The following is a 26,194-nucleotide window of genomic DNA, read 5'->3' as shown; positions in this document are numbered from 1 at the left end:
TCACAGTGCCCGGATGTTGTTTACATTGGTTTCAAGATGGCGGTAATAGACAGGCCAAAACGTGTGGTGCGCTCAGGGTGGGATTTTTCCATTTTCTTCAGGAAACAAGCCTTTCTGTGAAGAAAATCTACCTCTCTTCGGCTTGAACATTTAAAATAAACCAGGAGGATAGCAAAAAACCAGGAGGATTCATTTTCATTGGTAAATGGAAAAAGACGCCATAATTCTTTTCTCGAAGTTCGTCGTGATGTCGTAGCGCTAGTTCAATTAAATAAAACGTTGAGGTCTATTTTTAACAAATTCTGATATTTACCTGCCTCGAGTAAATGTAAGGAATTGTTGAAAATAGACCTCAACGATTAATTTAATTGAACTATCGTAGAGTAAGTTCAGTTCCTGTAGATAATTACGATTAATTATCGTGTTTGTGAAGTCAACTTGTTTCGGTTTGTACGTGTTATGGATATCATTCGTTAGGACTTCTGTCTAGCCGTGGCAGGGATGTAAAGCGAGCGTAAAGAGTGACATATCACAGATGAGCATAACTTGAATTTTTAGGGCAGGTATGTTTGGGTGCTGTCAGTGTAGACCTCACTGAGATCATGCAGTTCCATGGAGTCCTGAGTTTGGAAATCAGAGGCAGTTTTTTTGACAAGTGGGGATGGACTCACTGTTCCTATAAATGTCAGAATTTCAAAATAGCACATCTAGATGGACTATTCTTGCATATAGGCATACAGCGTCACAAATCAGAATCACACAAGGGATGCATTTGCTTCTTTTCTCTGACCTGCTTCATTTAAAGTGGGGTGGTGTTTGCTGTTATGTAATTTGCTGAAGGCCACTGTCTGCCCAGTAGCCACGTATCAGGCCTCGGACCCCCATTAATTTTCCATAAGCGACAATGTTAACGTCTAGCACTGTAGCTCAGTCCCAAACATTCCGTGGCCAATAAGCTTTGGTGCATACCTGGCCCAGCCTGTGAGAAAGAAGCCATAAAAATCTTGACATAGGTTGACCGTCAAAATCTGGACCTTTCCATGCCGGCAGCTGGGAGGCGTGCCTAGCAACGCCAAGGGGACGTCACTCGCAGCCTCATCACTACCTCACACCTTGTGTCCTCTCGCCCAGAGTTTCAAACTTTCATCAATAAAGCTCATACCTCCTCAAAGTTTAGACAGTTTCCAGCATTTTAATACCAAGCATGCACCTGTGCACCAAAAATGGACGCCTGGGAGCAAAAAAAGACTTTATACCCTAAAATTCACAGAACTACAATCGTCCCTACCGAAAAACGGAAGTTGTAATGGGGGTCTGTGTCCTATCACACCAGCCACCTTTTTTCAAAATCAATAATTTTTGCACCACACAATTCCTGACACTTCTGAACCTCACAGGCAAAATTAGGGCTTGATACATGCAGAAACTTTGGAGTTGAATGAATTCAAGTTGGGGTACCCCCATCTTGGACATGTGTCTTTTTTTCAGGGTGAAAAAACTCTGAAGGGTAAACTTTGAAGCTTTGCAGTGCATATACCGTTCAAGATATCTCCATCAGGTCAACTGTTTTGGAAAGACAAGATGTTTATCTGCAAGAAAAGTTAAAAAAATCACATTGACAGAGCACTTTAGACTTTTCAAAAGCAACCATTTAGAGAAATATACATTTTTAAGAAGACTTTTCTACTCAGAGCAGCTTTAAATATGAAAGTTACAAGCCAAAAGTGTCAAAGCATACATCAAAATATAGGCAATTTATCTGACAATTAAATGTCCAAATATAAGACATTTACTTCAGCAACTATGTGAAAAAAATTGACTGACAGTGTGGTAGGGGGTATCAAAGCGGATTGTCACGATTTCGGAACAATCATTTGTGACCAAAATCAAAGCAAGAACAATGCCTCAAGGTGATGAAGACCTACTCACAGGCACTTTTTTAGTGGACAGGACTTAAGAAAAGACTAGTATCCCAGTTCCCCACTGAATAGCATGATGAAACCCTTTAAAAGACCACCCAGCCAGGCATCCCCCCCCCCTGCCCTCCTCCCCCATGACTGCTGATTGGCTGACCACCTCACCATGCAAAAACCTCCCTGCACCATTGCTGTTGTCTCACAGCAGGTTATTACTCTACACAGTCACATCAAAGGGTGTCACATTGGCATCTACAACATATAAACAGAGAGGAAAAATATGAATTTAACATTTCCAATCAGGCAGCCACCAAGTACACCTATATTGGTCAGTCTGACAGTTAACAAGGCAAACAATCTACCCCAAAACACCATGAAGGGAGACAGAAAGAGGAAACAGTCTAGATTTCAAGCTGGAAAGGCCCAGGATCGCTCAAATAACCTGTCAGCAGTTACAGACATGCTGAATCCTCTGCCTGGGTGTTCCTTGATGGACACAGATTTCCAGCCCAATCAGGAGGCTGTAAGAACACACCAGCCTGACACAAAGAGAATACAGCGGCCAAGACGGTGCAAGGTAGATTCCACGGCTGGATCAGACAGAGATACCCATGAGCGGGAATGGGCTGCTGAAGGAATGCGACTCATAGACATACAGAAAATGGTGTGTATATGGAACAAAGTTATGCTTGAGCACAGTGAGACCAAGGACCACTGTCCACTGCCCAGGTTAGAGATAGCTGCAGAGAAAAAGTGGGGTTTAGCCTGGGCGTTCAGTTTTAAGTGCTGTGACTGTGACTATGTATCTGGCTTCCACAAATTCTACAAAGAGGTAGAATGCAACAGACCTGGCCAAAAAGCTGCAGCGGTGAACCGAGCTCTTCAAGTAGGCCTCCAGGACACACCAATGGGGAACACCCGAGCCAGACTCCTATTTGCAGCAATGGACGTGCCGCCTGCCACTCGTAGGAACATGCATCGCACTGCAAACCATGTCGCATCTGCAATCGCAAAGCTGAACAGAGAGGATATGGCAAATAAGGTGGAAGAGGTAAAGGCATACAAAAGGCAAAGAGGAGAGGATGACAGCACAATAGATCTGGCCACAGACACTCGCTACAACAGCATTACCATAACCAGTCCCAAGAAACCGGGCCAGAATGCTTCACAAGCCATTTCCCTGGCAGTGGAGACATCAACAGACAAGCAATACATTGTCTCCGCAGCACTGAAGAATAAATTGTGTTGGACTGGGTCCTGGCTGAGAGGAAAAGGCTTCCAAGTAAAGTGCCCTGGAGGACACGAGGAGTGCACAGCGAACACAAACCCACATGCCCCCTGGTCCGAGTATAATATGGGGAACGAGATTGGCGAGGGATTGGCGAGGCAAGGTGTTTTAGCCAAGCACGTAACCACGGACGGCGACTCCAGGTCAGCCAAGGGAGTGGAGGACGGCATCCGACTGGTCGAGCCACTGTGGGAGGTCGAACGGTTAGCAGACCCCACGCACCTTGGTAGATCCCAGTTCAAGAAATGTAACCAGGCTAAGTTCAGCGATGCCATGTTTGAAGGACAGGGCCGAACGAGGGAAGCCAGGAAGAAAGCACAGAAGGTGTTGAGTCAGGATGTTAAGGCCAGGTGTAGCTTGATATTTTCTCAACTTATGTCTGAGCACATTGGTGACATAAGGAAAATAAAAGCTTACCTACCCAGGGTTGTGGATGCAACGGTCAGGTGTTACGGTGGGGACTGTTCCAAATGCCGCAGGAACAGTGTGGTTTGCTCCGGAGGGGAAACCAGCAGCTGGTGGGAGAGATCCCTGTTTTTATCCACCAGTAAACTCTGCCCTTTCAACATGGATGACAACGACAGGAAACTATTGACCGAAGTACTGCACATGAGGTTGAGCGAGACAGCCGTCACCAGTCTCCGGATGAACACCAGTACTCAAAAGTGCGAAGCTGTCAACAGATCACTCAGCGTCTCCTTGCCCAAGAATGTAAACTACAGCAGAAATATGGAGGGAAGGGCGGCGTCCACAATCCACAGACTTAACAATGGCCAGGACAAGTCCACGGCTGCCAAACTCCAAGCTGTCGGCGCCAGTATTTCACCTAGGAGCGAGAAAACAGTACAACAGATTGAAAGGGTGAACCAGTACCACAAGGTTTATAAGAAGCGACAGACAGTTAAGGGGAGATCACTCCGCAATACAGCCAGAAAACTCCGAGAGCACATTGAGTACAGGCTTTCAAATCCAGAAGAGAAAACTGACTATGCCAAGGGACAACTGGACAACACCCCAACAGATCACACATACGCTAGATATTTGTAGCCGCCAGTTTTGTATATAATTTGTCACTGCTGTTGTCGCTTGTGAAAGAAATTAAAAAATGATGACAGAAATTGAGCAAAATCTGAAACACATCTGTTATTTATTATTTTTAATGAGGGGAAACCAACCTGCTCAGTCTTAAATGCAGCATGCACCTTGCATACTGCCCATGGCCGAGACAGCGCCCTACGTTGCAGCAGCGCTGCCTGTTATTGTTAACACAATGCGGTTCCAAGCTTGTGTGGTCCACATTTACACAGCGTGTGTTGTGGCACAATCAAGCTTGGGATCTAAATGTGACAGCCCCTGTCTGGCCATATAAACAAGTCTACTGATGTATTTCTTCTTCCATCGATGTGTGACGGGGTCTTTGTAGGAGGCAAGGCCATATCGACCATCTCTCGTCAATGGTCCAGTCCACACTCGACAGGCTCCGTTTTCGTTATAAACACTGAAACTTTCAATTTTTGCAGCAATTTCTGCTCTGAACGTCTCCATTTTCAAGCGTAGGAATACTAGAACGTTGCATGTTGTTCATTTCAGGATGCCTATACACATGTTACCCTACACTGAACAGCATTTTACCGATTTTTCATCAAAATGGATATTTTCAAAAAATAAATAGCCCCAAGAAGCTATAAAACGGCTCAATCAATGCAAAACACATCACAGACATACCCACCAAAAATTATCAGGCTGCTGCGAAATCTAAGCGCATAGTGACATTTTTCACATTTTGGTGACTTCGTCAGTACAGGCCTCGGACCCCCATTAATTTTCCATAAGCGACAATGTTAACGTCTAGCACTGTAGCTCAGTCCCAAACATTCCGTGGCCAATAAGCTTTGGTGCATACCTGGCCCAGCCTGTGAGAAAGAAGCCATAAAAATCTTGACATAGGTTGACCGTCAAAATCTGGACCTTTCCATGCCGGCAGCTGGGAGGCGTGCCTAGCAACGCCAAGGGGACGTCACTCGCAGCCTAATCACTACCTCACACCTTGTGTCCTCTCGCCCAGAGTTTCAAACTTTCATCAATAAAGCTCATACCTCCTCAAAGTTTAGACAGTTTCCAGCATTTTAATACCAAGCATGCACCTGTGCACCAAAAATGGACGCCTGGGAGCAAAAAAAGACTTTATACCCTAAAATTCACAGAACTACAATCGTCCCTACCGAAAAACGGAAGTTGTAATGGGGGTCTGTGTCCATCAATGACACGCACTTATGTCACATGTGGGGAAGTTGGCCAGTAACTCAGGAAAAGATTGTACTCTGACCAATCTGGATTCCTCTACTCCTTAAACCTGCTGCCATCATATAAGTGAAATATAAATTGCTAGGACACACAAGGTGTGGATTCAATCCAGGCCATAGACAGGGAATTTAACAGTGGACTGCTCTTAATAATTGTTCATTCATCTAAAATCGTGCTTGTCTTCTACCGATATGGAGTGCATATCTGTACTTCACATGAATGAAAAAGTTCATCAGCCAGTAATTTCCCCTGGGCTTCCTTCACAAATAAAACTGACAGTCTACCATCCCAGAAGTGAACAGTTTTTGAGTCCCCCCATTAAACACCATTCGGATAAAGAAACTCATGGAAAATTTTTTTTGATATAAGATTAAACAACTAATGAATAAAGACAGAAATAATATACTATAAAATATAATAATATGAGCAGTCATCATGATCAGTACCTGACTGTCTGCTTTTTTAAGTTGACCTGGAGTTGTTTCTTTGGGATGGCTGAGGCTGTAGGTGACAATGAGGAGATGGAGTTTGAGCATTACACTCCAAACCATCCCCTCCCTGAGGAGATTCGGCAGATGAAGAGAGATGACACCGTGTGTCGGTATTGTGGGGTCAGCTACCTTATTCATAATGAGATCAAGGGTGAGTAACATGGCACAGTGAAAACAAATATTTACATATTTGAGTACAGTTCGTAAATGCAATATGCCTAGGGTGTTTGGTTGCTGATTTTGTTTAAAGAAAGGATTAAGGCTTCAGATGGGACTTTTTGCAGAAATCCAAACTACAGTGGCTCAGTGGGCCTTCATTGCTTTGTGGTTTGTGTAATAACACAGAACAGTTACCCAGGAGCCTTTCACCAATCTGATCACTGTTCAAGTTCATGCAATGTCCTCTTTGGTCATTTTTGGAAATTAAGATCTGCCAGGAGTCTGCGGATGGTTGTGGGTTTCCCCCAGGCTCCGCCCAGTTTCTTCAGTGTGATACTTGCTGTCATCATATAAGCCTAATAATCTTGAGTATGGTGTAAAACACCAATAAAATAAGAAAATAAATAGAATGGATGTGCACAAGGCTGTTACAATATTAATGACTGAGCATTGATTAAATATTTTAAATACTTATATGTTTATAATATCAGATGCTGTACAAACAAACTGTTAAAACAACTACCCAATTCCTCGACCTTTTTGCATGTGAAACAGCATCTTTCAGTGCAGTTTATGCAAAGTTTTAATTTGATTTTTCGAGACAAAACTACATTGGTTGGATTGGCCAATTTAAGGGCTTCACAAAAGTGTAATTTTATCAGTCTACACAGGATAATGCCTTCAGCATATGCTTGAATAAACACCGTGCAAATATGCGAAAAGGTTTGAAGAATTACAGTAAGTTAAGTTAATTCTGTTGTTTTAGCTCTAGAAAAGAAGCTTAAAGAGGTGGAAAATGAGCTGGAACATTACAGGGGTAGTGTGGAGAGGGAGAGAGGCCTAAAGCAGAGGGTGGAGGACCTAGAGAAGCAAGAGACAGACCTGAGGCAGGCATTAACTGCTAAAGATGGCGTGTAAGCTAACAAATGGACATCTATATGCATGATATGAGCTGTATATTATATCTTATTGTTTGTTTTGTGGCATGGTCATATATACACATGTGTGTGCTTGGAAATTGAACATTTAAGGGACTGTTTACTTATTGTTAATTTGTCTCCAGCATTATCAGGATGGAAACTACTATAAATTTAAATCTTTTGTCACGAATGCTGCCAAATGTATTTCATGTATGAATTGTTTATGGTAACTTTGTTGAAACTCAAGGTGCAAAAAACCCATGGAAAAAGAGACTGAAAAAAAAAATGGACAAATTTTTGAATATAAAATATTTACCTATTTGTTTAAGAATGTAGAGGAGCATATGAGCTTATTTACAGAAAAATCCATATGGAATGGAATGCTTTATCGCTGCATGTATACGCTTGGTCTAGTGTCTTTTAATAGTCAGAGCTTTCCTTTTTACATGGATGTCTGTGATTGATGATTCAGAATGAAAATGCTTATTAATGTATGTTTGTGTGCCTGAATATGTGCTTATCCCTAATGTGCAAGTGAAAGATGAAATTACATGTTACTATGATAATAGACCAGGCAGAGAAAAATGAAATTACATGTTACTATCAGAACAGACCAGGCAGAGAATGGGTTTGCAGACTTCTTCTTGACATGTACATCAGTGTACATATACATGCATATACACATAGAAAGAAATCATCAAAGAAAGTTACCTGACTTAACTCATTGCGTATTGTTATTTCAGCATTTCAACTTTACAATCTGATGTAAAGTCCAGAGAAGAGATGATCAAAAAAATGTGCTCCACAAACAAAGATCTTGAGCAGAAACTGTCAGAGACTATTGGAACAAAGGAAATGCTTCGGTGGGTGTATACTTACAATGATTAATTACAACGTATGATGTTTTCTCGTGTTGTTTCACACTAATGTGGACATTTTTAACAAATTGACTTCTAATAGTTTGTGTTTCCTCATATTAGCTTGGTTATAGACTTACTTACTTACTTATCATTATGACTTTCTCTGATATATTTCAACCATATTGCATGTTTGCGAGGCGTTCATACCGAGAAACCGGTGAAACCGGGTGTGGAAACCCACAACCATCCGCAGGTTGCTGGCAGACCTTCCCACGTAAGGTTGGTGTTCTGGTCTGATGTTAAATCAGGCAAAATGGAAATGACAGAAAAGATTTTTTCGCATACCATCTTCCTTGTTTTGGAAAGAATATTGAGACACAACATATTAGGTATATGTGATATTTTACTCTTGTTTGTTGTCTTGGTTTTGTAGGATGAAGTTAGACATTTGTAAGTCCAGGTTACCATCTGTTTTATCAGAGGTAAAGCATCAGAGAAAATGTCTGAGTGAATTACAAACCCTGGTCCAGCTGGAGTATAAGACTGTACTGGACAAGGCATCAGACAAGCTGATTTCAGAGCTCAGACAGAAGGAGAAACTCAGTAAGCTGCTTGTTGAATGAGTCACTAATACATAATCTGCTGTCTTGTCATTAAATTCAGACCTGTGCTTTCTCTTGAGATACTGTAGTTCAAGTTTGGTACGTAAAAATGCACTTTGACAAGCATATAATGGCCTTAAAATGATACTTTAAATATGAACACTTAAAACTTTTGTGAAAATAATCAAACTTCCAAACAAATTGGGGACTCCAAAACACTCTTGGATATGTGTTCAATTTTGCACACAAAAATTCTCCTGTCAATAAGTTACTTTGGAGTAAATTTGACAGTATAGAATATTAATGTATTTTATTACTTTTATAACCATGCATAAAAACATTCCCAGTTTTGTCTTAATTTCAGACACACAGATTTATGAATCAAAACTGGCAGAGCTACAGACTGAGAAATTAGACATGGAAAACCGCACAAAGCACTCAGAAGAGTCCTCCAGAGAGCAGACGGAGGAATTGATCAGGCGGTGTGAAGAGCTGCAGCAAGCACTTGACCGTAGGGTTGTGTTTGTCATCATGTTTTTGATATTTTCAGACACACTTCCATGCTTGTCATAGTGCCGTTTTCAGAAGCACGTGCAAGCTTGTCACAGTGCCGTTTTCAGACGCACATGCAAGCTCGTCACAGTGCAGTTTTCAGACGCACGTGCAAGCTCGTCACAGTGCAGTTTTCAGAAGCACGTGCAAGCTTGTCACAGTGCCGTTTTCAGAAGCACGTGCAAGCTTGTCACAGTGCCGTTTTCAGACGCACATGCAAGCTCGTCCCAGTGCAATTTTCAGACGCATGTGCAAGCTCGTCACAGTGCAGTTTTCAGAAGCACGTGCAAGCTTGCCACAGTGCAGTTTTCAGACGCACGTGCAAGCTCGTCACAGTGCAGTTTTCAGAAGCACGTGCAAGCTCGTCACAGTGCCATTTTCAGAAACACGTGCAAGCTTGTCACAGTGCTGTTTTCAGAAGCACATGCAAGCTCGTCACAGTGCAGTTTTCAGATGCACGTGCAAGCTCGTCACAGTGCAGTTTTCAGAAGCACGTGCAAGCTTGTCACAGTGCCGTTTTCAGAAGCATGTGCAAGCTCGTCACAGTGCAGTTTTCAGACGCACATGCAAGCTCGTTACAGTGCATTTTTAGACACACTTCCATACTCCTCACAGTGCAGTTTTATAAAATAATTTGCCAAGTTTTCAACAGTTGCCATTTTCTTCTACATTTTCATACTCCTCACATTGCAGAAAAATTCAGTAGCTGCAATTTTCTGGCAAACTTCCACAATCCTCAAAAGTGGGTAGCACAGTCCACATTATTGATGACTACCAATTTTTATATTATCACTACTCTAAAATTTATGAACATTTTGTGCGTCCAGTTCATTTGGTAAACAAATGTCTGTTTTGATGCCTAGATTTAATGCAATGCTAATTGTATGCCAGGTACATATAAAGGTGGTCTGTGCCAAATGGTGAGGGTAACTCACGTGTACCTGCATCTAATCTTGATTGAGTAGATATATGTATGCTCTCAGTTAAATTTAGTCTATGATACATATTTGTATTTTGTACAGAAAAAACAGCAGAAATGGAGAAGTCTGTTTCCAGTTTGCGCATGTTGACCCTAGAGGTGGAACAGTTTAAGGATAATGTCAAGTAAGGAAACTCAACTGCTCACTCAGACTGTACTTAGACTGCTTGTACTGTACTTTGTTGGAGTGGATGACTCATTTGCGGGCACACAAGGTGCAGGACGAAACCCTGTCAAATGGGAATTTCTAGATTCCTCACCCTCATTGTTTGTAGCGTTTATAGGCGCTAGGCAATCAGCAACACTCACAAGGCCGTTTGCACAGTATTGTATTCACTAAAGACCAGTTGTCTTACACAAACATGTCCACAACGTACATCACACTTTGTAAGCAAATAGCTGAATATTTGTTTGTCAAATAGATTTTTAAAACAGATTCTATGGCTTGACATAACAGAATGTAAAATTGCATACATAAAGTATTTTATGTTGTGACAAATTTCTTGTATTTTATCTTGTCAGCAACCTGCGAATGGTCGTGGGTTTCCCCCGGGCTCTGCCCGGTTTCCTTCCACCATAATGGTTGCCGCAGTCATATAAGTGAAATGGTCTTGAGTACAGCATAAAACACCAATCAAATAAATAAATAAATTCTATTTTATCCATATTTTGGGGATTTCTTTTCAGAGTGAAAAATCAGGACATTGAAAATCTGAATGCACAGCTGCGACAGAATACTTCCAGCCACGAACAGGCAGTTAAGAGGTTAGTCTGGTGAACACTGTGACTGGTATTTTAAAAGCTGTTTTTATTGTTGATAACTTCTGCTCTACCTTGTGTCCCTGGTTTTTTTGTCTTTCCTTTCTTTTTGTTTCTGTCCTCATTGTGCAGGTTTCAACAACTGCAATTTCCAGCCACACTTCCATACTCCTCACAGTTGAGGTTTCAACAATTTCTGGCCACACTCCCATACTCCTCACAGTGCAGGTTTCAACAAGTACAATTTCTAACCACACTCCCTTACTCCTCACAGTGAGGTTTCAACAAGTACAATTTCTCTCCACACTCCCGTACTTCTCACGGTACAGGTTTCATCAAGTACAATTTCTAACCACGCTCCCATACTCCTCACAGTGCAGGTTTCAACAAGTACAATTTCTAACCACACTCCCATACTTCTCACAGTGAAGGTTTCAACAAGTACAGTTTTTGAGCACACTTCCATGCTCAACACAGACAGGTTTCAACAACTACAAGTTTCAGCCACTCTTCTATATCCTAATATTTTAATGCAACTTTGTATACATGTAGCAGACTGTGACTGTACTTTCCAGACACTTCAGCATATCAGTATAATAAAACCCTTGAGGGGGGTGAGGGTCCATATTATTGGTGAATTCAGTTTGTTTCTCCATGTGTAAATAGTGGTTTTCATCTCTAGTGATCCAAAAATAATTTATTTATTTATTTAATTGATGCAGCGTTCAACATATTTTTCATTGTTTTGCCGACAGTCCGGTTTAGGGGTAAAGGAAACTTCAGTGCCTGGAGTAAAACACTATCCATACACACTGACCAGGTACCAGGTGCACACCTCTTCACTTGAAGGTGCAAAAAAAAAATAGCCAACCCATCATTGGTCAACATTGGTTAGCATTGGATTGGCAGCATTCAGAGAGCCAGATGTGAAGGCCCCAGTTCATACAAGACATTCTCTTTGTTGCCAATAAATGTTAGAGTATATGCCTGTACATGTCTTAAGATGGCAACTCTGAGTGTTTTATGCCAAATGGAATGCCATAACATCCAAAACATCTTTAACTTAACATCTGTTTGATTTGTTATGCCTTTTAAAAGTTTTTGTTGTGTTTTCAGGTTGCATGGGGAATTAGAACAGAGACAAAAAGATCTGCAAGTCAGTCAGAAACAGTTCAAAGATCTGTCCAATCAATTGCAGGAACATCAGAACCTTGAGAAGGAAATACAGCGGAGGGCGTCAATATCTATAAGTCAGTAACAGTTATTTTTTTGGCAGACATTCAATGTATCAAATAATGTTCTCTCTTGACATTTGTTTAACACAATGCAAAAAACAAAAACAAAACAAAAAAAAAACCAAATGAAGCAAAGAAAGCTAATTATCTTGTAAACAGGCAGCCTGAAATCTGTGTATGTTTAAATTATACACTGATTAATGCATGTCCGATACATAATTCTTTTGTTTGTAAAAAGATGGATTTAATCTCAAAGTGGTTGACGCTTGCTTTAGTCTGACTCATTTCCTCTCCCCATATAAGTGAAATATTTTGGGATATGGGTATGTCATTCTTGAATTAAATGATACATGCACAAAATCTCTTTATATCTCCTAGCTCGTATAATTCCTACAGATACCTGTAGTATTTTTGATGGAATCTGTTGATATTGAATCATATGTGATGTGACATAATACTTGTGAATTTAAGGTCAGACACAAGAACTCAAAGGGCGATATGATAGAGCCCAGATGGACTTGGAGGCCTTGAAAGCAGAAAGGTAGAGTACATAGCTGTACCCAAACCTGGAAAAAACTTTTTAAGACATGGCTGACAAATTTCAAAACCTTGTCAATCCAGGTAATGCTTCGAAGATTCACTGTGTGAATCTGTACATGTCAAGTTTGTCAGGCACCACTTGGTTATATCTGACAATATGGATCTTGATGACTGACATGGTCAGAATGCTTATTTGCAGGCTCGGCTGTACATAATTGAATTTTTCTTGATTTGGGGAAATGATGTTTTGGAGAAAAGTCAAATTTATTTGCTTTTATGGATAAATTTATCTTACTTTATTGTTAATCATTAAGTTTGATTTGCCTGCAATAAAAATACAATGTCTCTTGCTTTACATCTGCAGGGAACTAATGATAGAGGCTCACCAAAACAGAATATCTGAACTCAAGGAGAGTTTTAAGAATAAAATGTTTGAGGCCGAAAAATGGCCAGAGAAGGTAAGTAAAATTGATTGAAAACACAGCATACAGTTAGTAACATGTAGTATTACAAAGGTTCAGTGATGGTTTAAATTGTTCTGTGCTTTCCAGCAGAATGACCCTGGATTCCACGACATGTGAACTCGACTTTCGAGATAGAAATGCAATAGTCTAGTGTGTTAAAATGAATCAAACAAAATGTCCTACTTTAAGCTACTTTATTCATGCACATGATTGAATGGTGGCTTTGATATTTTTTTCAGTTGGAAGCTGCTCTGAAGAAAGAAAGGGAGAGGCACAATTCAGATATGACAGCTTTGGAGGAGAAGTTAAAGGAAAACTTTATTCTGGTAGGACTCCCTTCTATCTGGCCTTCTATCGGAATTGTGGAGGAATTGTTGTTGAAATATGAACCTTGCAGAGATCATGGTCCATGGTTGGTATGATTGGTGAGAGTCCCGTTAGGCATTAAGTAATTAATATTGGTAAGCGCAGCCCAGTTTGATTCTCCGTGCTTGATTCTCTGTGTATAATTCTTCAGCTGTGTTGCTGATTTGTGTGCAAAGAGACAGTTATAGGATGTTAAAATGTCTGCCTCAAAAATATTCACAAGCATGTAGATGGAGAAAAGTTGCTCAAAATTACAGTGCCATCTGACTACAGCTGTTTGGATTCTTTTGAACTCACATATCTACAAGCAAATGTGGCTTTTGCGAAAAGTGAGGAATAATTTGAGATTGTCAGTGTGTCTGCCTTTCTGTAAGCCTTTTGTTTTTGTTCTATACCTGCTCCAAATATTGTTTGATTTGGCTGCTGGTGTAAAAGGAAAAGACCTCTGCAAATCAAAGTAGGCATCACTTAATAGATCACTTAAAACTATGCATAAATATACTCTCATTTATTTTTTTAGGCTTTTGGGAAGAAAGTTAAAGGCGTTTAAATGTTTGAATTCTAAGGTGGGATTTATGGACCATACCACCCGTGTTTGGGAACTCTGACATCACAGAAGTTTCTCCAACTCTAATTACAACACTGAATGTTGTAATAACTCTTTTTACCCATGAGTAAAACATTACTGAAATAATCATCTCAAACATTTCTTCCTTCTGGTGAACATCAGGAAAAAAAGATTGAAGTGAGAGTTCCAAGACACCATCAGTAGGGCCAATAAAGCCCATCATAGAATTCAGATATTTGAATTCCTTTCAACACTTTTCAAAGAAATCTAAAAAAATAAATGAAAGTATTTTTACCCACAGTTTTCAGTTGTCTGTATGATGAACTTTGCTTTATATTTTAGCTTTCTTTTACTTTAAGTACAAATGATAGCCTAACTCACAGAGGCCGCAGGTTTCATTTCTTTTACCACCAAGATCTACTCTTTGAGTTAGCTCCTCTAAATATATTATTCTATGCACATCAGGGTTTAGTTTTTCATTGTCTTTCTTTTTTTGTAGGAAATGCAGATTGAGAAACAGAAACACAGAGAACTTCTACAGGAATATTTAGAAAAGTACAAAGAGAAAGAAAACAAGGTAAGTCTTTAATGATGAATTGGTTTTTGAATAAGAATGGTAAAAGTAAAGTGGCACGGTGTATCTGGTGATACATGTTACATCCATTGCATCCTATATTTGATACCTATTTTTTGTTGTTTAGTCAGTTTGGAAATAATAGTAGTCTTAACATTAACATATGGATTCCTGCCTTGCCTATCATTTGGTTGCCTTAAACTGTAAAATACTTTGAGCTTTTGTGGAACAGGATTTTATACTTTTTGGACTTCTGGTGCTTTTCATTCTGGTATGTCTGGTGTTTTTAAACTTTTGTGCTATTTTGTGAAAATAGTTTTCTCCAAAACTATTCAAGAAGAGGTTTCCCAGTTTGGCACACACATGCTCCTCACTCACAAGATCTGATTAAGTTTTGCATATGTGGATGCATTGTTCTCTTTTATTCCCTTCTTGTTTTCTTTATGGAACAGGGTTTGTACTTGACTGTTTTCCATTCAGGAAACATGCTGTTCTGTATGTGTTATGTACATGTATATGGAAATGTACTTTACACAAAAAGGGGACGTAGATGTTTTATTAACACAACTCAGCATCTGTTTGTGATTCTGTCTGGTATTTTCCCATTCTGTTGTCATGATTGTGCTATGTTGTGTTCCTTCCCTGATAGTACAAAGTTCAGATAGGGGACCTGGAATCTCAGCTGAGGTCGGCAGGAGCAGATCATCAAAAACTGTTGGATGACCTTAAAAACAGAGCGGCTGAGACAGAAACCAAACTGAGGAAGGAAATAGAAAATCTCAAATCCATCATACGCGACTTGGAGGAGAGACTTGGTATATATAACCAGCACTTTTCCTTGTTTAATGACATCCATTTAATATGCGTTTGATCAGCTGTGTCTTCCTATCAGAGATTTAAACAGAAATGGCATCTCTAGAGATAAATGAAATAAATTGAACTTATGGTATTGATAAATACATGTGAAGAACATATCATATCAGTGTACAAGTAAATTGTGGCACATTTAAGTTAAAATTTCTAAATTTCTCAAAACTAATAGTTAAAGACAAAGTGGGTGCTTAAACTGGAGCAATAAACATTTTTCAAAGGATATCAAAAAAAAAAAGAAAAAAAAATTGTACTGCAATGCAGTCATTTGATATTATACATTGTAATTGTATAATGAAAGCATCTACACTTGTCTGTTTTAGCCAAAGCTGGGACAGGAGGTGAAGATAAGGTGTTGTCATTGAAGGAGGAGCTATTGGATACAAAGGATAGCTTACTGAATTATCAACAGGAAGTCAAAGCTGTGCAACAACAACTTGACAGTAAATCACAAGAAGTAGGTCCATGGTTATAGCTATATTGCTTGACCAATTTCAGTAGAAAGAAAAAACAAGAATTTTAGTTTGACATACATTTTTCTTTGGGGTCTTTCATGTGCTGTACAGATTTTTTGGGATTAAAATGTATAAAAAGATAGCATATATTTACTGCCCAGTTACTTTCCATCGAGCACATTGAGGCTGAGGTTAGGCCTGTCTTTTTCTTACCTGTCTTTTAACAAGCTAACTCCACCAAATAATGTGAGATTATTATGTTCAGATCTTCAGTCCGTTTCAAATTATAACAGTTTCTTATTAATTAGATATGTATTTAGCACTTGTGCCAAACTGTAGATTGGACAATGCTACCTAACTGCATGGCATCTACATATATGGAGCTATACTTGTCCGTAATTCCATATTTATGACACCTCAGCTGGAAGGGACTTGAGGGTTACCCCTTGTCTGTTAGTTCTTCATTTTATTATACTCCTCGCCAATAGGCCGAGCATTTTATGTTATAGTGATTTTCTCCGTCTGTATTCGTGTTCGGGCTATAACTCCAACATAGAGTTTTAATTTTTGGTGGATACATAGATGCACACATGACGATGTGTCGTAACTCACATTTGTCAATTTTCTTGGTCGTCATGGTAACAATTTTCCTTATATATACTATATAAATAGATATGATTTCGGGTCTGGGCTATGACTCCAACTGTTTATTTCATAGAGTTTTAATTTTTGGTGGATACATACACAGATGACGGTGTGTCGCATCCCACATTTGTTTGTTACCGCGGTTGTCATGGTTACCAGATCACCCATTTCCCCTATATATACTATATCAATAGATACAATTTCATGTCCGAGATATAACTCTAACAGTTTTCCACATTGAGTTTCAATTTTTGGTCGATACATACATACATGACATTTTTGTGGTTGTCATGGTAACCGGGTAGCTGTTTTCCTTATGTCTGGGATACAGCTTCAGCTGTGTTCTGCATAAAGTTTTCATTTGTGGTGGACACATTTGTCCACTTGCGAAGTTGTCATGGTAACCACATACCTATCATCAACACATATGAAGATTCCCCTCAGGGGTTATACTCACCACAGTGCTGCTGGTATTCTTGTATAAATTTCAAACAATTATTCTTGTATAAATTTCAACAATTGCATTTGTTGTGAAGCGTATGTTATGTTCACCTGAACTCTAGCTGAAATTGGTACATGGTTTCATCTTGACATTTTCCTCTCCGGCCATACGTGGGAAGATCTTCCAGCAACCTGTGCATGGTCTTTCCTCTCACTATAATGCTGTCTGCCATCGTATAAGTGAAATATTCTCGAGTAAAGCGTAAAACACCAATAAAATAAATAAATATACGACCAGGACATTTTACAGGCCCAGTTCAAGTCTTGTGCTGTTTTAACGCATGATGGACAAAGGTTTGCCCTTTGTGTCCTATCAAGTTTTGGCCAAATTTCTTTCCATTTTTAGTTGAATTGGTGTGGTTTTGCCCTGTTTGGATATTTTTTTAAATGGTTGGTCATATTGAATTGAAAACTTGGTGTTTGTCTTGAACATGACAAGTTACAGATCAAGGACTGTCGCTAGCTCAGACCAGGAGGCAAATTTGCCAAGACCAAACAGCAAGAATCATTTCAGTAAACAGTGTATGTTACAGGAATTGTGAATAGTCATGACAGTAAGCTTACTATGCTTGTTTTCATCTTACAGGTGTTGTTTTTTACAAGAGACGGTGAGGAAAGAGTGTGAGGAGAGGTTTGAGTTGACTGAAGCTCTGAGTGAGGGCCAGAGAGCAGCTCCTGGCCCTCAGAAGACTCCAGGTGAGTCTCTACTTCTACATGTACATGTATACCTACCAGTACAAACTTTGCCATACATTCCATACTGAAACACTTTGATAACGCAAAACAAACTTCAAATGCAGTTGATATGAAAACAAACCAGTAGAACTGAAAGTTGTTTACTATGGAAGGAAAAAAAAAAGTTCATCGTTCAGGAATGTACAGAGTATTGTCTGAAGAGAATATGTCTTCATCACTCATGTTTGTTTCAATATTTGTATTGCCTTGATTATATCAAAAATTCACCAAATGAATGTATATGTGTTGCATATCAATGTGTGTCAATCAGTATACATCTGAATAATGAGGCTCATAAGCTCTACATTAACAGAAGCAAATATTTTTAACCCATGGAACAGCAGTGCCCTTTGCCCACAAAAACAATACCAGCTATCATGGCTCTGAGTATTCCTGATCACTTGTATTACTGTTGAAATTATTGTTATTTCTGTACAGTAGGAAGGAGGCTCCATGCTTCCATTTGTAGAGGCTGGCAAGCCACATTGATATGATGCTGTTAATCTGATCAACATTGTTTTCTTGTACATCTTAACTTCACATAAAAAAAAAATGCAAGCAGAAAACAAAGACATTACACAATCTCTATCTGCAGTAATGAGCAGAACAGTTTCTGTGTCACTGGACACCACCAACTTGGTTTTGGAGTTCACATATGGTTTTAGTAATACTTCATTTGTTCTTTCCAGGGGGCTACAGCAGTATGAGTAATAGCTCTAGTCCCAACAAACCAATCAGATTGGAGAGCACAGGAAGTAATGGTTCAGGATTCAGCCATCATCCCAAAGCAGACCACAGACTAACCAATCAGAAGGAAGTATCACACCTGGCAATCATTCTAGAGGCCCAGTAAGCAATCTGCAGGCAGTGTGACGCCATCCAATCATAGAAACGGTACAGCTAACCTATCAGGAAGGAGCAGCCAGAATTTTGGTCTGATTGGCTCTCCAGATAGATTCAGAAAATTGGCAACGGGTGGCCTTGATGTAACCTCCACTAACATCAACATGGAGTTTGAGAAAAGCCCAGCCAAGCCATCAGGTAAACTGAAGGGGAAAAGCATTGCAGAGAACAGGAGAAGAATCACAATGTTATTGGGGAAAAAGTGATGCCAATTTTCAGTCATTTATTTTTATCGTGAAGATCACCTGGGATGAATATATTTGTCCTACATGTAGGTGAGTATGCTTTACATTTTGAGAATGGAGGAGAAATCACACCATCTAGCAGAAGTCCAGGCTTTTCCTAAATTTGTGGTTCTCTGGACAAGACTGCTTGTGACCAACATGGCATTACGCATGGATTCATGGCATGACTTTGGCTGGCATAATGTATTGATTCATGGCGTGATGAAAAATGTGATGCGATGATGTGATATGCGCAGTCACATGATTGTGTACATATAGTTACATGCATATGAATGCGTGTGCATGTGTATACTTGGCCTTATAATGAAGAGAATTGCATGTACATAAGCCAGCATTTTATCACATACTGTACAGTATTTGTTCATCTTCTGTGATACTCATTACTGCCTAGAGGACTGGAAGGAAATGTGAGAAAGACTATTGTACATTAATGTGGATAACTCTGGATTCAGCCCCCTTGACTAAGGATGTTTCACTCTGTTTTAGATGAGGTGTTTGCCATCTTTGATGTTTTCAGATTCATATTGAGCACACTTCCAGCACTTCATGTATGCGTGGGTTGTCCAGCAAGCCTGGAAAGTAGGAAAAAAAATCAAGTTGAGATACATATTACATATATATATATATATATATATATATATATGTATATATACACACATTTATTTCAGTTACTGGGTGCTTTACACTTGGGATTATTTTGTTGGAAAGCAACAGGGTGGTTTATGAGTAATGAAAACACATGGACAGATAGTAGTAAAGAGTGCATAGTTGTTGTGAGCTCGGCAAAGTGCATTCTAATGGAAAGGTTTGGTTTCCTCAAAGTGCTTGGTTTCCTCTGGAAATGCTGTTTCCTCCAGCAATATGGTTGACTTTCAAGATTTTATTGACATGTCTCAGAGTACCATCGCTCAAAACACAAATACCTGTACATCAAAAAATGTTTCACATTCTTCACATTCACATTGAGTGTAAAACACCCAGAGATGAGAATTAAGGTTTTTTCTGATTATGACATGTACGTGTTTCGGTGATGGGATTCTGACAGACTCACCCATGATTAACACACCAGTATTTATGTGATACGATAGCAATATTTGCTGAAGTGGTGTTAACCCATATCATAATATAATCATTCATTCATCTTTTCCTATTCAAAATGTCCATTTATATTTACTATGTATATTTCGGCTGACTCACCAATGAGAAAGCACATCTTACATATAAAGAGCATAACTGGGTTTTACGTGAGTTTTACTACCTTTTTGATGACATCACCATGTGATCAATCATGGTGACCAAGTATCCACTATTTTAGATTACCATGGAGCACCTTCAGTATGTAAAACGCAATGTTTTCTTAATGAAACTCCATTAAATTTTCATGTGATAAAAGTGTGTTTGGAAATTGATATATTTTGTGATATATTGGCAAAGAAGTATACATACATGCACATGTAGTATTACAATAGTTCATATACATACTTAATTTGAAAACTGTGATAAATCGTACATGGTGAAGTGTGTATGATTGTGCTACGTGTCTAATAGTACACTCGACTTCCATGCAATTGTCATTGTTCAGAAACTGCTGAAATTCAACATATTCCCCTTTCATATTGTTTTTAAATAGTTACTATGTATATACATGTAAGTACACAGCAAAATTCAAAACCTGGAAATACGGCACCTGTAGTATTCGTTGTATTTGTTCTTCCATGATTCTGTTCCATCAGACTTCTAGTGGTCATGTTGTATGAAGTCAGTTTTTCTCTGCGGAATACGTTGGGATATTTCCAGGTTCAGTTTTGTCTTGGGTCATGTTTCACGAAAGTCAGGACTGTCCTGTTTTCCTATGCCCTGTAAACTAAATATTGGTGCTTTTTAAGTGCAGATTTTAAATGTACATGTATGCGATATCAAATACCGACCATGCATGACTAAATTAATTTAATCACTTTGCCGGATTCCGAGTTCCATCATCTTTGAATAGTAGTTTAAAGGCTTGTTGGAATGTAGGGTGATATCCTACTGAAAGAATATGAGTTTTAGGAACAAAAGTAATATTTTATTTATGACCTTTTAGCTACATGTGCCTCTAAAATATATTTTTTCAGAGCCGGATTTTAAGGCAAATACTATTCACATGACACGTGACATGCAACGCGCGCTTACATGTCTGTAGGTTGTAATCTTCAACTTTTTGTTGTATGTTGATCTCCTGTTTTGTTTAAACCACTGTTTTGTATAATCTGAGAAGTTAGTTCTCTTTCGTATGAAAGTGCCATTTTAATAATGTCCAGATTGTTACACCCAGGTTCATCTGCTCTGGTATGTCAATACTGTCTAAATACATGTCTGTCTGTCGAGTTGCCTTTTTTGTCTTTTGGTCTGACAAGGCCATGAAGGACTGATGACTCGTAATTGTTACACCATGGTTGTAAATGTTCAGTATCCAAGCTAACAATACAGCATTGTAGAAATACATGTATAATATTACCTGGTAGTGCTTGTAGAGACTGTCTGTCTGCGTCTGGTCACACTTTCACAAACATTCTTTAATTTATTTCCATAACTTTTCTCATAATTTATGTTGCCTTTTGGTGCTATAACCTAAGACATCTTTAATAAAATAAAAGTTAGGTGAAATATGCCTGCGGAAGATTTGTGAAAGTGGCCCCTGTACTTCTAAGTTTGAATTTAACTGTCTGTCGGTGAGAGTACATGGTGTGTGCAAACGACGTTCATAAGTGTAGGACAAACACAACTATGCTTCCTCTGTCCGAGCGATTTCTTAGAACCACGATTCCTCGCGGATGACAAGGTGGTCCAAATTCCAGAGGTCCTCGTCAGGTCCTCTGGCAAAAAAATGAAGCAAATATTGTCCTAGTAACCCTACTTCAAATGGTTTACAACATACAACCCTGAAAGAATTTGATGTGCCAAAATAAGTTTATTTTCATTGCCATTACCAGCTAAACATTAGTTTCAATAACTTGTTCTCCCACAAAGATAAGCGAGAATATTGGATGCACATATACATCAGTAAAGCAAATGTCTTGTGTATTTGGCATATACTTGTACTGTTACATTCACAATTAAGGCACACTTTTAATGAATCACATATTCCCTTTGATGACACCTGGAGACCTGTTGTTACTTTTTAGCTGATAGTTCTTTTGTGATATATTTGGTGCAATATGTCAATGAGATTGAGCCGTACAATGCAGACAGTGTAACGTGCAACCCAATCTAATTAATTAAAATCAGATCATATGTATGATTCTAGTTAGACTGAATATACAACCATCTACATGAACATTCCACTTTACCTGATTTAAAATGAATTATGCTTTAACAGGTACATTCTGTTTGTTAGATTTATTGATTTTGTATGGTAAGTTAATACAACAATAAACTGAATACTATTAGACTTATTTGGAAAGTACTAAATGACATGAATAAGGCTACATGCATACACTGTGTAACACCATGAGGATTGGCCACTGCATAACACCATGGGGCTTGGGCACCGCGTAACACCATGAGGATTGGCCACTGCATAACACCATGGGGCTTGGGCACCGCGTAACACTATGGGGCTTGGCCACTGTGTAACACCATGGGGCTTGGCCACAGTGTAACACCAAGGGGATTGGCCACTGTGTAACACCATGGGGCTTGGCCACTGTGTAATACCATAGGGCTTGGCCACTGCGTAACACTCATGGGGCTTGGCCACTGCATAACACCAAGGGGCTTGGCCATTGTGTAACACGGTGGGACTTAGCCACTGTGTAACACAGTTTATACCATGGCACTTAGCCACTGTATAGCACAGACACACAAGTTTACAGTTTCAAACACATAATATGTAACCGCCAACTGAAGCTATCAAACTGGTTAACAGTATGGGATCTAGCAATGTACCGGTATCACATGAATTCAGGGCTAAAAGCTGCATATGGCCACTGCATAGCAGAGATAACTTTACTTACATATGGTTGCAAAAAAAACTAAATGCCTCAGGCATACATGTAATTTATACATACAAAGTAAAATGTCCATATATAACTAGAACTGAAATGCCTCGTAGTCTATTTACATTGTCAGTTATGCCATTCATTTATTTAAAACAGGACTGCCACAGATATTCTCCAAGAACAAATCTGACAATAATTCCTAACTTCCAAGATGCAGAATGACAAAATCTGAAGACACTTATTGCACCATTAGATGGTGTAACTAAGATATATTTCACCATGAGACTGAAATAAGAGAGAAATAAAAATCCACAGGATTACCAGAAATGTGATGAATATGTTATAATCCTAACATCCTAACCCTCAGGGCAAAACAAATTCTTCAACTTTTTAGTGACTTTTTTTCAAACTTCTGAGTGATTTCCTTTATGATAATTCATGACTAGGACATTCTTCAAGGCTGCTGAGCTTTGATAGGGCCCTGGTAACCCTGGTAATTTGATTATTGTTAAAGTCAAACTTAACAATCTTTCGATTAAAGAAGATGGTCAGTTTCTTCCATCTGCAGAAGAAACCAGAGTGCCCACAAAGAGCCACATACCTTTGACAAGTTACTAACAATTTGTAATCATGCACACTACCTGGATGGAAGAACATCTGGGATTCATGCTCATGACTGGGAATGAACCCACACCTCCTGCATTGGACACAAATTGAAGAAACAACAGAACCTAAAAGTATATAGTTTATACTGAATAATGACTCAACTTTATCATCAACATGAGGTTATACAGTTACATTTATAGTCTGCAGTTAAGTTTTATTCATTGATAACATCCATAACAGTCCTTTCTCAGAAAACCATGACATGATATGCAATCCACTTTCAACCGGTCTGGTCCAGTCTTATCCAGTCTGGTTCAGTTTCAACCAGTATGCTCCAGCAGGGTCACGTCACAGCTTAGTGCAGGCCACCAACTGAGCATTGCATTCTTCATTGTTTGTTTCAAATTTAACCCCTTGTATCTCTGGTTTTTGTTTGGATTCAGTAAGACATTTTTCTGTGCCCTGATAATGACAAAAGAAGACTGACTGTTAGTATTTTAGTAGTACATGTACATATGTATTAAAACTAAAACGACTAAGTAATAATGCAGTGATATGTACATATACAAGAATGGTACGTATGGCAAAAAAGACATTTAAAGATGAAGAAGAAAGCAATCGGAAACTGCGAGGGCACATGTCCCAGCTCCCCTCCAGAAAAATACAAATATAGCACAATCAACCATACAACAATATTAATATATTTTCAAGAGAATGAGAGTACTTGTGTGCAAATACACAATCTGCATAAGACACAAATGAAAAAAAATATTCACAAGGGCAGACAACTACATAAATTGATGAAAAAGTAACATGACTGTGTGAAACCGCAGGTTATTTCGCACACTTTGTGCAACTTTGAAAATCCTATCCCAAACAGGTGGATATGACCTGCACAGATTTCCTCTGCAATATCAATGGCCAGTAAAATACTCACAAGGGAAGAAATCTCCTAAAACAGATCGAAATGTGAAAAAATAACCTGACAGTGCACAAGTCCAGGTCGTTTCACAATTTTGTGTGACCTTGAGAAAACTATGACTAATAAATGCCCAAATGTGGTCCACACAAATCTTAGCAAGACAGACAAACAGATAAACAGACAGACACACACACAAACAGACAAACAGACGGATGAATGGACAGAAAAAGTGATCTATATGTTCACGAAAGGGTGTCCAGTTAAGAGAAAATAAGTCTTATATATGTGTAGTATTTTTTTTTAGCTAGACGGAACCTGGGGGAAATAAATACGACGTAGGTGAAGAAAGAAGAAAGTTGAAGGAATTTTTACTTACATTTAGTTCAACTTTTAGGTCACTTGGCCGGAAGCGCTCTCTGACTGACTCGGGCAGGCAACAACACAATTTATCACAGACAGGTATCAGAAAACGAGGGTCCACATCACCTGGCTTGTTAGCACCTGGAAAACATTCACACCTCTATGGTATCACACCTGAGTGATTGATAGGGACATTTGGCAAAAACTACCTGATTCAAGCCGGTAAACTTGTCAGTCATGTTTTAAGTGGGGTACATGTACTTTGGATCACTGAGTCAGAAATGGTAAGAACAAATTCTGGAAGTCTTGCTTTTGATTTATTACCAGTTTGAGCCGTCAGAATAGCCAACTGTAAGTCCATGAGATCAATTTACTGTATTGTATGTTTAATGCAGTACAAGAAAATTATTCTCTTATACAAGGGTTGTCAATTTCATGAATCAAACTAGCAACCTGACACACTTTCACACGTGGAAGACAAGTGGTTTTCAATGAACATTAGATGACACCAACTTGATCCGCACCTAACCACTGTGAAGCCAAGACAAAGGCTACCAAATTTGAATTGAATGCAATGGTTGATCTCACAAAAAGTCCAAACTGATTGACAGGTCAGGTGTGAACATATTCACGTTGTTTCCTCTAAACTGGTACTTGGGACTAATATCATGTAACTGATTTGTTTCGGGTGCAAAAGTCTGAAGAACGATCTCAACAACTGTTGAATTACTCTAGAAAATATGAGCCTTACACCAATACCTTACTCAACACATGGCTGAATATGTACCCCTACAATGTGACCTCACCTGTAACATGCTTGAATATGAACCCCAACAATCTAACCTCACCTGTAACATGGCTGAATATGTACCCTATTAATGTGACCTTACCTGTAACATGGCTCCGTATGTACCCCACAATGCGACCTCACCTGTAACATGATTGAACATGTACCCCTACAATGTGACCTCCCCTGTAACATGGCTATATATGTACTACAACAATGTCACCTCACCTGTAACATGGCTATATATGTACCCCCACAATGTAACCTAACCTGTAACATGACTGACTGTACCCCTACAATGTAACCTCCCCTGTAACATGGCTGAATATGAACCCCTACAATGTGACTTCACCTGTAACATTACTGACGGTACCCTTGCAATGTAACCTCCCCTGTAACATGGCTGAATATGAACCCTATTAATGTGACCTTACCTGTAACATGGCTCAGTATGTACCCCACAATGCGACCTCACCTGTAACATGATTGAACATGTACCCCTACAATGTGACCTCACCTGTAATGTGACTGAATATGTAGCCCTACAATGTGACCTCCCCTGTAACATGGCTATATATGTACTACAACAATGTCACCTCACCTGTAAC

The 26,194-nt window shown here is 39.2% G+C and overlaps 2 protein-coding genes and 1 long non-coding RNA gene across 5 annotated transcripts in view; 1 reads left to right on the top strand and 2 right to left on the bottom strand.

Moving 5' to 3' along the window:
* Nucleotides 1–46: 46 nt before the first annotated feature.
* Nucleotides 47–19,531, top strand: LOC135475635 (hyaluronan mediated motility receptor-like). The gene is made up of 17 exons (XM_064755567.1): nucleotides 47–201; nucleotides 5,976–6,150; nucleotides 6,925–7,072; nucleotides 7,822–7,941; nucleotides 8,372–8,541; nucleotides 8,905–9,051; nucleotides 10,115–10,196; nucleotides 10,759–10,836; nucleotides 11,947–12,080; nucleotides 12,537–12,606; nucleotides 12,970–13,063; nucleotides 13,309–13,395; nucleotides 14,503–14,580; nucleotides 15,227–15,392; nucleotides 15,771–15,915; nucleotides 17,635–17,764; nucleotides 18,626–19,531. Exons 2-17 carry the CDS (start codon nucleotides 6,000–6,002, stop codon nucleotides 18,890–18,892), a joined length of 2,067 nt encoding a protein of 688 aa, XP_064611637.1. The 5' UTR covers nucleotides 47–201; nucleotides 5,976–5,999; the 3' UTR covers nucleotides 18,893–19,531.
* Nucleotides 885–5,085, bottom strand: LOC135475532 (uncharacterized). 2 transcript variants are annotated; one of them, XR_010445060.1, is made up of 4 exons: nucleotides 4,934–5,085; nucleotides 3,626–4,030; nucleotides 2,082–2,168; nucleotides 885–1,589 (listed from the first exon to the last, which is right to left on the bottom strand). It is a non-coding gene; the product is annotated as an uncharacterized LOC135475532 (long non-coding RNA). The 2 variants fall into 2 exon arrangements; XR_010445059.1 differs by lacking the exon at nucleotides 4,934–5,085 and having other exon boundaries at nucleotides 3,626–4,218.
* A 78-nt stretch (nucleotides 19,532–19,609) lies between the features above and the next one.
* The window catches only part of LOC135474818 (sodium-coupled monocarboxylate transporter 1-like), a 34,941-nt gene continuing 28,356 nt past the window's right edge, over nucleotides 19,610–26,194 (bottom strand). For both annotated transcript variants that reach the window (XM_064754419.1, XM_064754418.1), the window contains exons 16-17: nucleotides 24,816–24,940; nucleotides 19,610–23,979 (exon numbers count right to left, since the gene is read on the bottom strand). In XM_064754419.1, the coding sequence (XP_064610489.1) occupies nucleotides 23,866–23,979; nucleotides 24,816–24,940 (239 nt within the window). In that variant the 3' untranslated portion in view covers nucleotides 19,610–23,865. The remainder of the gene's footprint in view (nucleotides 23,980–24,815; nucleotides 24,941–26,194) is intronic.

The sequence above is a fragment of the Liolophura sinensis genome, chromosome 9 (genome assembly GCF_032854445.1).
Source record: "Liolophura sinensis isolate JHLJ2023 chromosome 9, CUHK_Ljap_v2, whole genome shotgun sequence".
NCBI lineage: Eukaryota > Metazoa > Mollusca > Polyplacophora > Chitonida > Chitonidae > Liolophura > Liolophura sinensis.
This window is presented reverse-complemented; position numbering and strand designations above follow the sequence as displayed.